At 39.3% G+C, this 12,219-nt stretch overlaps 2 protein-coding genes across 6 annotated transcripts in view; one reads left to right on the forward strand and one right to left on the reverse strand.

The window, feature by feature from the left end:
• Window positions 1-6,006, forward strand: part of RARB (retinoic acid receptor beta) — a 36,052-nt gene extending 30,046 nt beyond the window's left edge. Inside the window, exon 5 of one of the 2 annotated variants that reach the window (XM_089911234.1) lies at window positions 415-532. In XM_089911234.1, the coding sequence (XP_089767360.1) occupies window positions 415-434 (20 nt within the window). In that variant the 3' untranslated portion in view covers window positions 435-532. Of the gene's footprint in view, window positions 1-414 lie in introns of both variants that reach the window. The other variant, XM_022554701.2, reaches the window with a different exon arrangement.
• The window catches only part of TOP2B (DNA topoisomerase II beta), a 66,689-nt gene continuing 56,451 nt past the window's right edge, over window positions 1,982-12,219 (reverse strand). For 2 of the 4 annotated variants that reach the window (XM_022554697.2, XM_022554696.3), the window contains exons 29-36: window positions 11,803-11,947; window positions 11,417-11,578; window positions 9,687-9,888; window positions 8,686-8,762; window positions 7,429-7,539; window positions 5,116-5,238; window positions 3,463-3,554; window positions 1,982-2,489 (exon numbers count right to left, since the gene is read on the reverse strand). In XM_022554697.2, coding sequence (XP_022410405.1) covers window positions 2,322-2,489; window positions 3,463-3,554; window positions 5,116-5,238; window positions 7,429-7,539; window positions 8,686-8,762; window positions 9,687-9,888; window positions 11,417-11,578; window positions 11,803-11,947 — 1,080 coding nt within the window. In that variant the 3' untranslated portion in view covers window positions 1,982-2,321. The remainder of the gene's footprint in view (window positions 2,490-3,462; window positions 3,555-5,115; window positions 5,239-7,428; window positions 7,540-8,685; window positions 8,763-9,686; window positions 9,889-11,416; window positions 11,579-11,802; window positions 11,948-12,219) is intronic. The other 2 variants (XM_022554698.2, XM_089911231.1) reach the window with 2 other exon arrangements.

Raw genomic sequence — 12,219 nt, forward strand, 5'->3', positions numbered from 1 at the left:
TGTACATAGCGGCCACCCTCCTGGGCAGCATGGTGCTACATCGAGTGGGTGATCTCGTTCGCCACACGTCTGTTTCTCAAGTCCCTGCCTGCACTTGTGGGGAACTGCTCTCCTTTCACCGTCTCTCTTCAAGATATACTCTTTCTGGTCTCTTACCAGGAGCTTCTCTTTGCAAATTTGTCGAGTAAATATATACTGATACTGTTTCCTAAAACTGACAGAGGTGTGGAGTTGTCACATTTAAGTATGTCAGCCTATCTCTGCTGCTCTTCTACAGATGAAGTGGAAATGTTTTAATGGTGTCAAATTAGGAGAGCCTCTGGGAGGCCCTGGTAGCACGGTTTTCACCCACTGTTGTTAAAGTAGATGAAAGTTGATTCCCTGGTTATCACCTTGACTCCGTATCTCTACCAGATTTCTCTGATCTCTTTTGAAAAGGTGCAGAACGTGTAATTACCTTGAAAATGGAAATTCCTGGCTCGATGCCCCCTCTCATTCAGGAAATGCTGGAGAATTCTGAAGGACATGAACCCTTGACCCCAAGCTCGAGTGGGAACACAGCAGAGCACAGTCCCAGCACCTCGCCCAGTTCCGTGGAGAACAGCGGTGTCAGTCAGTCACCACTGCTGCAATAAGACACTTTCTAGCCACTTCCAACATTCCCCAGTACCTTCACTCCTGGGATTTAAAATGCAAGGAAAAAAACATTTTTACTGCTGCTTAGTTTTTGGACTGAAAATATATTCAAACTCAAGAAGGACCAAGAAGTTTTCATATGTATCAGTATATACCCCTCACTGTCTTACCTAGAAGTACAAACTTTTTAAATTCTAAAAATCAATCAGCCATTTCATGCAACCGAAAACCAGTTAAAAGCTTCTATTCTCCTCTGTGAACACTCAAGATTGCATGGCAAAGACCCAGTCAAAATGACTTACCCCTGGTTAAGTTTCTGAAGACTCTGTACATACAGAAGTATGGCTGTTCTCTCTCTCCTATACGTTTGGTGCTTTCCTTTTGTCTTGCATACTCCAAATAACCAAGACACCAAGGTTATGAAACAGATTACTGTACATGTCCAGTTAAGAAAGGGTCAAAAAGATAATTCTCTTGCCTTCGCAGATCAAGACGTCAAGGTAAGGAAGTGGGACTGTCGTACAGTGTGGCAAGATAAGGCTAAAGGTGTTCTACTTTAGTTAGTGTAGAAGCTTGTCCTTGCTCTCTGGATGCTCTCAGACCGCATCTTTTCTTTCATGTTGCCCAGTGAAGTATACGACAAATTCGCTGCACTAGCAGAAGAGAATTCTGTATCAGTGTAACTGCCAGTTCAGGTATCAAATGTCATTTGTTCAATTGTGGATGTCACTTTAAATTAAAAGTGGTTTATTACTTGTTTAATGACATAACTACACAATTTTTTTTTAAAAGATACATTTTTACAGTAATGATAGCCTCCAAGGCAAACACTTTTCAGTGTTAATATAAGTTTTTGTTTACCTATTCACAAGCCATTAGGGAGGTTTCATGGGATAATGACGGGCTGGTCTCTCACCTGCACCGTGTAACTAACTCTGTATCCTTCCTGATTCCCGCTTGATACTGGGGGCCTTTGCGTTGCCTCCCCAAAGTCACCGGTAGAGAATCTGCGTCCTCTGGCCTGGTTCAGTCACTACGAACAGAGTGGAGGCTGGGGTGGAGTGGGGGTGGAGTGGTTAACAGACCCAAGTATCTGTCTGTCAGTTTCTTAGTTCTCATTTAAGCACTAGTGGAAAATTTTTTTTTTTTTGATATATTAGCAAGTCTGTGATGTACTTTCACTGGCTCTGTTTGTACATTGAAATTGTTTAACGATCCTTCTTTCTATGTTCATATACTGTTTACCTTTTTCCATGGAGTCTCCTGGCAAAGAATAAAATATATTTATTTTAAAGGTGTATGAGAGCTTTTACTGCACGTTCACCTTCAGTAAAGAGACGGAGAACACAGTTCCATTTTTAATGTTTAAATTTCATTTCAAAAAGCAGGTCTGTAGTCTGCAATCAATCAATCAATCATGACAATTAAAATCTGTGCTAATGCACAACAGTCTATAACAATTCTACAAGCCAATCAGACAGTACATGACATTTCAATGAGTAAAAAAGAGCATAAAACTGTATGTGTAAGAACAAAATGTTAAAAGGCCTACCACAATAATAAAAAACCGTCAATTACATCGTCACATTAAAATAAGCCAGATGTACAAAAGTCTTGAGACAGAAAAGACAAAAGGGACAACACAAGTTATCTGCTGAAAACTGTTTTCTGTGCTCTGTGGGCACCTAATTGAACATCGCAAAATCAACATCATCTTCTTCATCAGACTCTGCAAAATATTTTACTTCTTTCCTAGCCCGGCCGGTCCGCGGCAGAGAAGGTGGTTCAGAAGTGAAGTCTGATGGGAAGATGTCCACATCTGAATCCTGATCGAAAGATGTTTTCTTCGGTTTCTAGACATTTTTTTTTTTTTTAAAGAGATTTAAAACCCCGAAGTTGGGGGGGGAGGAAAAAAAACGAGTGTTAAAAAGAATTATTATTCCTTATACTTCACTTATATTTGGGAAATACTACCAGCAGTGGTTCTTTTAAAAGCAGAACTGTAATGCTAACTCAAGTGTGAAGCCAGTTACCTAATCATTTTCATGAAGGGATAATGTGCCACCTTGGTGATCTCATGATACCACCATTACTTATTTCTGTCTAAACCTGTGTTACCCAGCAAATCTGCACAATGCACAGATGAGTTAAAATTCAAGTTGTCTTATTGGTAAGTACCTATCAATTCATAAGAGGAAAATAAGACTTATGGACAGTATGTGTAGTGCACGCAGGAAGCGTTTATAAAAGGCAGAGGAAGGTCACCAGGATGGGCCACAGTCACAGCAGATGACTGGATGGAAAACGTCAGTGTGGAGAGCACCACGGAGCTAAAGTCATCTGTTCGTGTTTTTTAAGTTTTAAAAGGAAGGGGGAGAGAGAGAGAAGGGTGGCATTTGATGTTATTAATTTACCTTAAAGGGATAGTGTACTGCTGGAGAAGGGTCAGACAAATTGGGAAAAGTAGCCACAGTCAAATGAATTCAAGTTAAAAAGAATCAAATCAGTCCTGGTCAAATAAATTCGAGTTCAAAAGAAATAGCCTTAATTTGGTCTGGAAAGTAATACTTTAGGGTAGCATGTAACTTCTGCCACTGCAGGCCGTGGAAGACTCAAGCAGGCTGATTTATGCCGCCCTTTATCCAAGAGGTGGTCCCGATTATATAAATTTTACACGTGGATAATTTTTTAACCATATACAAGCCCCCTATATCCGGATAAGACGTGCTAGGCTTAAATCTGTTACAAGACATTACAGTAACAAGCGAACTAAGCCAATTACATAACATTCTTAAAACTGTGCATTAAAAAGATGCTCCTAATTACCTTGCTTGTTCTAGAGGTTTTCCTGCCAGGGTTATAATCACCTTCGTTTTCAGAGCCAGATGCTTTCCTCTTCTTTGCCCCTCGGCCTTTACCTTAAAATGATACAAAGGGGTTTTTCAACCAAGGTTAATCAGTGCAATATAAAAAGTGTCAAAGCATTATACTTTTACTTCTTTGGCATGCCCAGTTGGTACTGCAATCCTGATCTCTTACTGTGATTAACATAGAAACAGTGTGTCAGCATCATTTCAGTTCTGGGGTTGACATGAGTAAGGAGTATTTCACCAATACATTTAAATTAGTTGGAAAGTGCTGGTGACAAACTTCAATGACCAAACCCCCAATGCATAAAAGAAACCTTGGCATTTTGCACAGGTGGTACTTGGCCTGAAAAGAAATTTCTCTTAGAAGAGAATTTGTTAAATTGTATGCGATGAAAAAAATTAGTTTCTAATTTGTCATAGACCAATACTTCTAAAAATATAGCATGAATTACTAAAAAAGCAAGACATACTTTCTTATTAGCACACATTGTAAAGGTCTGGGTGCTTACTGTAACTTCTCCTGCCACACAGCAGTGACAGCCAGTTGCATATCCCATTTTAAGTAGCACAGCCCTACACTAAATTCCCCAGTATTAATCACGAGACCATCTGTCAAATCCATATTCCTTCTCAGACTAGAGTCACCCCATGCGGCCTATTTTTTTTTCATCCACCTAATCTTGCATGCTCATCACTGGAGGAGGAAGGGGAGAAGGTAACATGTAAACGGTCACCAAACGTTCTCCATCCTACAGTGATGCCAGAGAAAGAGAAAAAGTAAACGGCAATTCTAAATTTTTTAAACTTTAAGAGCTATGACTGATTGTACTAGTTAAGAAAAGATAGCCTAAATGGTCTTGGGATGTCATACTTGATCAGATGAATCAATGAGATGGCACTATTGAATTTATAAAGGTTTCTAACCATGCACAGCCTAAGTACCAACCTCCCTAGTCACTATGTTTCTTTTCTGCCCCTTCGGTTCCCTGTAGGCCTGTATCTCCTTAACCCAACCAACGCTTTAAGAAATAAACACGTTGATGAGAGTATCTATCAGTTGGACAAAAGACTGAACAGCTACCCTTAGAGAAATCATGTCTTACATATTTTTTTAAGCATCTTTAAGGACTTTGTAGATTCCAGAGGCAAAGAGGAGACAGCAGGGAGAGGAGCTGGTGCTGTGCCCTTGCAGGGGCCCTGAGGACAGCTGTTTCAGCTCCCACATGAGGACAGGGCTCTGGTCTAAGGGTCCCCGCTCCAGCCTCCGCCAAGGAGTCTCACACTTTAATGAGGACCTCCCCCCCACTGCCTTTTATAACCACTTCCAGGGAGTCCGCTGCAGGGGGTCTCTGAACCATTCTTTGGTAGCAAGTTGCTGACTTACTTGACCTCTTTGCGTCTCAGTTTCTTGATTTGTAAACAGAGTGGACTAAATTGCTGTATTTCCTTTGGACTCTAATTCAGCACTGATTCTTAGAACATTGCTTACTGAGGAGTGAAGCAATTTAAAATAAAATAGGTACCCAGTCTCTCTAAATTCAGTTAGTAGAAGAGACTAAACACTTGCCACATGGAATATGCTAGAGGGTTATACAAAGATAATCCTCACCTTTGGGTGCTGTTGTCTTCTTTGGAACGCCAAATTCGGAATCCGAGTCAGAGTTTACAGTCTCTACTTTCTTCTGTTTGGGAATTCTCTTGGGCTTGGGGGCTGTATCTAAAGATGGTTTTCCTATTAAGCAAATTTCCATTTCATAGATCAATGTGATAGTCTTACAACAATTCAAGCTGGAGTGAGTCCTATAACGATGGAATTTCTTACTGCTGATATGAAATTGAGTAGCCTTAAATAATAAAATGATTTCTCTCCATTTGGTGCCAGTGTAAAGGCAAACAACTGCTCATACGTGACAAAATGGTTTTTATTTTTCATAATTTGCCTTTTGATAATTCATTTGAGATATTTTAAATTAACAAGGGCCATTAAAATGAATTAAGCAATAACTTTTAAAAAGCAGTAGTAAAAAGACATTAATGATAACGCCAAGTATAACCACATGTTAAGTTCTAACTTTTAAAATGTTTTAGAGAAAAAAAAATTATGGGACCCTCAAATACCATGAATAGAAACTTCACTTCCATTCAGAGGTTGAAATCAGACTTGGTACTTTTATGTGAAAAGAAATATGAAAATTCTAGGTAAGTGGATAATAGATCCAAAGGCCTTTATTTTGATGAATTTTGTTTTTAAAGACCTTGCTTCATTTATACAGTCTATGAAAATTGATAAATCAGCCTTTACTTGTGTGATTAGTAAAACCTAATTTGAAAAAAAAGAATGTTGAATTAACCACACTTTTCTATTAAAAACACCCACGCTCCTTATATGGAAAATGTGATCGCGATCCAATACACGGTGCTCAAGGTGAGGCCCCTTGTTGGAACAGCAGGAGCGGCCCGCAGGCTCTGTGGGCTTTCCTACCGCTAGAGCCACGGGGCAGCCCCCGGCAGGAGTGCGGGCTCCACACGTGGGGAGGTGCAGTGACGACCCTTTCTCCTGGGACGTTTCCAGGCCTGCAGTGTTAGGTGGCACTGGCGACGCTACCGGGCGGGTGTAGGTCAGGTACGTGCATCCTCTGAGCCCATCTGCTGTGAAGCACTGGAGCCACAGGACAGGAGTGGCTGCGCATGCTGGCCTTTCAGTTAATGCTGAGCTAACTCGTTAGGTCTAATGGGGGTGAACAGCCTGATGAAGCAAACGGGCTGACACGTTCAGAGAGGGAAAGGGCTCCCCAGTTTTCAGGGTGGTTGTAAGATGCTCATATCAAGATGATAAAAAGATGCTTAAAGGGGAATTACAGGGCCCGTCTCAGTTTGCGTTCTCCAGAAGCAGACCCCACCTGATCCTAACGCAAAGACTCGAGTTAGGAGTGCCCACTTGGGAGGTACAGCAAGGCAGTGCAGAACGAGACAGTGAAGAGAGGGCCGGATAATGGGAGGGTGTCGAGCTGTCATCACTCTGGAAGCTTCACCGTGTGAGGAAGCGGAGAGCTGGCATGAAACCCAAGCAAGCTAACCTGAGGGGCACGAACCCTGAGAGACGTGCAGACCAGCTTTCCTCAGTCATGGGTAAAGGGTGGCGGGCACAGCAACAGAGAAAGTCCTCAGTAGAGAAAGACAGACCATGGCCAGGGCGGGGCTAGAGGCTGGAGGGCCAACCAATTTCTCGCCACCGCCCCAGTGTGTTCAGAACAGCAGGGGCTTTTACTGTTGTTCTGCTGCATGCAGTACCTGTGTGTCTACAATGGTGGGTGTCTGCTGTGCGCTTCCAAGATCCTGAAGGGACATTGGATCCATACTGTTGATTTACTTGCTGGGTAAGTGGTGATTATCTTTTAAACCCAAAGCACTAACACTGACCTCCTTCAAGGTGTGTGCCTCAGTACCAGTAACAGATTCATGAATCAACTCCAATCAACTTATTCATAAACAATCTAAGGTTACAGAAAAGAAAGCTGCATGATTCACAAACAACAAGAGGCCCAGACTGAGCTGAGCGATGGCTCCCAGGAGGAGTTAAGGCATGGCCTACACAGCTGAGGCAGGCAACTGCTATCAGCACAAACTCTCAGCCTACTTCACAACCCAACAACTAACTACAGCACAGCTTTACCAGAAAGCTGTCTTTCCATATCAATGCATGGGGTTATAATTACAGCAGCTTTAAAATGAAGTCTTACAGACATCTGAATAATTACCTCACATGGTTAGAAAACAAGAGGGATTTTCCTCATACACATTTATACTTCATACCTATTTTCTATTGAAGTCCTAGTGCAAATAGTTTCAAATTACATTGTTTCCTTTAACCATCTCTGTATGTTTTATGCGATGCTTAACAAAATCAAATACAAGTACATACCCTTCTTAGCAGCTACTGTTTTACTTGGAACTTTTTCTGTTTGTTTCAGACCAAATGATGGTGAAAAGACAGAGGCAGAATCTTCTTCATTACTGTCAAATTTAGCTGAATCTAAAAATTACAGGTTTTTTTTTTCAGTAAAGAGATTCTATAAGGACCACTTAGTAGTAAAACTGATTCTTTTTACTGATGACATCTTTTTAGCTAGATAATAGATCTTGTAAGTTTCTATTTTGTGATATCACAGTATACAAACAGCGGAAAATAATATAACAATGTTATATTTCAAAAAAATTACTCTGTTGTAGAACAACATAGAAACGCATACAGTAATAAAAATTCCTAATAGTCCCAAACGCTAATCATTTAAAACATAACTGACCAATTCAAAAATAAATACTGACGACTTATTTTAAAATGAGACATTAAAAAGTTCTCACTGTGATTATTTTAGCATCTACACATCTAATTAACCATTTCAGGAATATCAGTAATAATGTTCATCAACTTTACGTCATTAAAGGTTAATTGAAAAGGCATGTAGGCTTACCTTCAGTTTACTTTTACACTCAATTAATCAATACCTCCCTCCATCCTTCCCCCACTCAAACCAAAACAGGGACTGTTAAAATGGCAACTTGGATGTGAAAGTTTTATATAGCTGTTTTGACATGCTTTCAAAACTGCATATCTATCAATACTTATAGAACCTGTACCACATCTATCTACATTTATGTGTGTATTTAAAAAATGGAAAACTAACTCAAATGTAACTAGGTTGTTCTGACCTTAGAAATTCCACACACAGAAATGTAGGCAATAAAAAAGTATGCACACTGATTAAATGTGCTTCTATGAAGGTTCTAGTCTTTCAGCTACAGGGGTTCAGTAAAACAAATCTGCATATTGGTACACTTGTAGCTTTAAAAAAAAAGCTGTCATATATCCATTCACATTGCTATGAAAATTAAATTTTGCTCTTCCAGAATTTCTCTGTCTATACTTTTTTCTCTCCTTAAAACACTCACACTCCCCCCACTATACACACACACACGAACACACAGGTTTGCATCTGCTTCTCCACGTAAATGCTTCCATAATGCTGATTTTGACCAATCAGTTGGGAATCACCTCAGGAAAACTAAATAAACCTTATTACATTGGGGAAAATGTAAAAAGAAGGTAAGTTTTTTACTCATAAAAAAAATCCATAGCAATAATACATAAGTAACTAAGAAAAAGACTAAATGAGCATACCATCTTCTGACTTCTGAGAGTATGAAGGAAATGAGAAGAGATTCCCGTAATCCTGACCTTTGTCATGGGAAGACTTTCTAATAGAAAGAAAAATTAAACACAACAATATAATGTAAGTATCTGGTTTCAACTTTGACAATTTATATATAATATGTACTGCAGGATTATAATTACAGAACAAAATTTTAGTTCTCTCATTTGTTTCCCTTTGCTAAAGACAGGGCAACCAAACTCCTTTCTTCTCTCTCATAAGTGTAAGTGTCCATGCATACACACAGAGACACCAGACAAACCAATGATGTAACAGAAAAGCAAAACTTTAAAGTTATTCAAAATATCACTAAATTTTATGGTTGACAGAACCTCTTCAGAATTTAACATCAGTAAATTATTGGCAAAAATCCCAGAAGAAAGAATCTCCATCAGAAGAGGCAATAATCTGACTTCTAATACTTGACTGCTTGTGGTTAAAATACTTCCTTAAAAATCTGAAATAGTTCACAGACTTCACATCCTACATGTTATGTGTTCACACTCACCAGAGGCAAGAAAAAAATCAAGGCCAAAGCTAGGGAGGAAAATTAAACCTCTCAATTCTAAAGATTTAATAACTTTTCTCTGAACCAGGAGTGGTCAAGCTATGTCCCGTATGCCTGCTGCCTAATTTTGTAAACAACATTTTACTGGAACACAGCTACGCTCGTTCACTTACATATCACTTATGGCTGCTTTCCTGCTACAAGGGCAGCACTGACTAGTTGCAACAGAGACCATATGGCCTGCAAAGCCTAAAATATTTACTATCCAGCCCTTTATGGAAAAAACCTGGCAACCCGTGCTCTCAACTATAGCAACGGTTATGTAAACAGCTGTAATATTAAGCAGATATATTACTTCACGAGAAGGACCTGACCTAGGATGGAGCTCACTGTAAGATTGCTGCAGATGTCCAGACACCTAGCTGCACCATATAGCTGAACAGCAGTTGCTGTGTTACTCACTCTGGACTAGCTTTGGATTTGCCTGGTGAAAACGTATATTCATCTTTATCTAGGCCGTCTGAAGGGACAAATTCATCTTCTCCATCATTTGTTATGGGAGATGCTTTAACTTTCAATTCCTCTAAATCATTATTGTCATCGTCGTCATCAGCATCGTCGTCCTCTTCTTCTGAGAAATCAAATGTGTACTTAGGCCTTTCAGCTAGGACAAAAATAAGAGTGTTAGACTCAAACCCAGCTTTATCAACATGAAATACTATTCCAAACAACACACTTGAAATATATTCCAGCTGTCTCTTAAAATATACAAGAAAAAAAAGAAAAAGACAAGCATTAGAGAGCAAAAGTCGACCACTCTGCCTCAGTTACTCTGATGGTGCTGACATCTGTCCTGTACTCCCTGGAGGCTCTGGGGCAACACTGCCTGTCCGGGGAGAGGGTGAGCTGCTGAGGCCACTAGGATGCTGCCTGTCGTGCTTAAATCTTACTCAGAACAGTGAGGAAAGCAGTCATTATGGCCACTGTGAAAGTGACTGCTAATATGAGATTTCCCATTCCTGCAATTACGAAAGACAACTCTTACAGGTCTTTAGGAAGTGCTGCACTTTCTCTTAACCTCTTCCATAAAAACTCCTATCTTCTCTTCACAGTAGTTTTACTATGAAATAACAGAAACAGTCATTTCTCAGATGAATAGTAAAAATAGAAGACCTCAATATATTAGCAAAACAATATAATGCATAAAAAGGTACCAACTATGGAGAAAGGCACACTGGTATAATGCAAGTAAGTTTTACTATAATTTCTAGCATATACTATGGAATAAAGTTTTAAAAGTCATTTGGATGCTATGCAATTTTACACTTCATTTTAGATGTATGGAAAAAGCCTAAATACGATTTGAAAGCATTTAATAAATTTTCATGTAACTTGTTACTGTGTTAAAAATTCACCTCTGAACTACTGCAACATTGTAAATCAACTATAATAAAAAAACTTTTTTTAATTCATCTCTATTATACGACCTATGCACATTGGAAAAGAAATTCAATCACTTAGTGACTAAAGGCCTGAGATATAATTTTAAAAGTATCTCCCAGAGATAAAAACAATCATAATATTTTATTATTCATTTTATGTAAATTAGGACTTAACACAATTTGAGAAGAATCTATAAAATAGGACACATCAGTTTTTAATTATTTGAAGCCTTCAAATTAATGATTCAGAAAGGATCAAATCACATGCTTAACAGCAATATGTATTAGCAAAATGGGATTCTGCAAGCCTAACTCTAACACTGTAATTATCTAAATTATGCTGTGTGCATATGGAACCAGACTCCTAATGTAGGGGAAATTCTTCATGATACAAGGGGTAGAAAACGAAAAGAACACTACATAGCACTTCTATGGATCCATCACTGCTGGTATACTACACCAAGGTATGTTTTTTTTTTACCAAACATCTTCCAACTATGGAGGGAATACAACCCAAACTTTGTAACAAAAATCGGTAAGAAAACATGATTCACTTTAGAGAAATTCAGTCCAACTTTGCTAGAAAATAGCATTTTGTAAAGGTTTTTTTGTCTTCATGAACTATAATTTCTGAAATACTAATGGTTTAGTACTTCAGAAACACTGATGATACTAATAATACCAACTTATGAGTAATACTAACTTTGTCAAACCATAATATATATTAAAATATAAAATATATCAGAATACCAGCCGCTCTCCTAAGTAAAGAATCTCGTGGAATAACCACAGGTTCTGTTTCTTCCAAATCACTTTCTGACTTGGATTCATCGTCTGACCAAGGATTCCGTTTCTTCACTTTCTTTGCGCTGGGTTTACCAGATGATGTAGGTGCTTTTCTCACCCTGGTACCTAAAAACAAATGAGCAACAATAAGACATGTATCAATACCTATCCAAATGTCATTAGTAAAAATAAAACTACTGTAATGAAAACTTCATGATAAAATAACAAATGTTTGTGAAAACTGAAGACATTACTTCAACTAGTAGAAAAAAAGTACAATCAAAAGAATCTAGTAATATCCTGAACATACAGATTTTCTGACACACAAAAATACTCTAACAATTCCTCACCAGGCTCCTTTTTCTCCCTTTTGGGTTTGGGACCTTTATTTATAGGAGCTGACGGGATCAATGCCTCTTCTCCTGCACCTTCTACTTGTGCACCACTGAATTCTTCATCAAATTCCACTTTCACTGCTGTGGTATCGAGATCACCCTACACATTGAAAAGAAAACCAAACCATAAGTAAAAATAAAAGTTAAATTAGGGCTTCCCTGGTGGCACAGTGGTTGAGAGTCCGCCTGCCGATGCAGGGGACACGGGTTCGTGCCCCGGTCCGGGAGGATCCCACATGCCGCGGAGCAGCTGGGCCCGTGAGCCATGGCCGCTGAGCCTGCGCGTCCGGAGCCTGTGCTCCGCGACCAGAGAGGCTGCGACAGTGAGAGGCCCGCGTACCGCAAAAAAAAAAAAAAAAAGTTAAATTAACA

Source organism: Delphinapterus leucas, chromosome 4 (assembly GCF_059928025.1).
Source record: "Delphinapterus leucas isolate spDelLeu-1000000601 "Yukka" chromosome 4, BTC_Dleu_Yukka2, whole genome shotgun sequence".
Classification (NCBI taxonomy): Eukaryota; Metazoa; Chordata; class Mammalia; order Artiodactyla; family Monodontidae; genus Delphinapterus; species Delphinapterus leucas.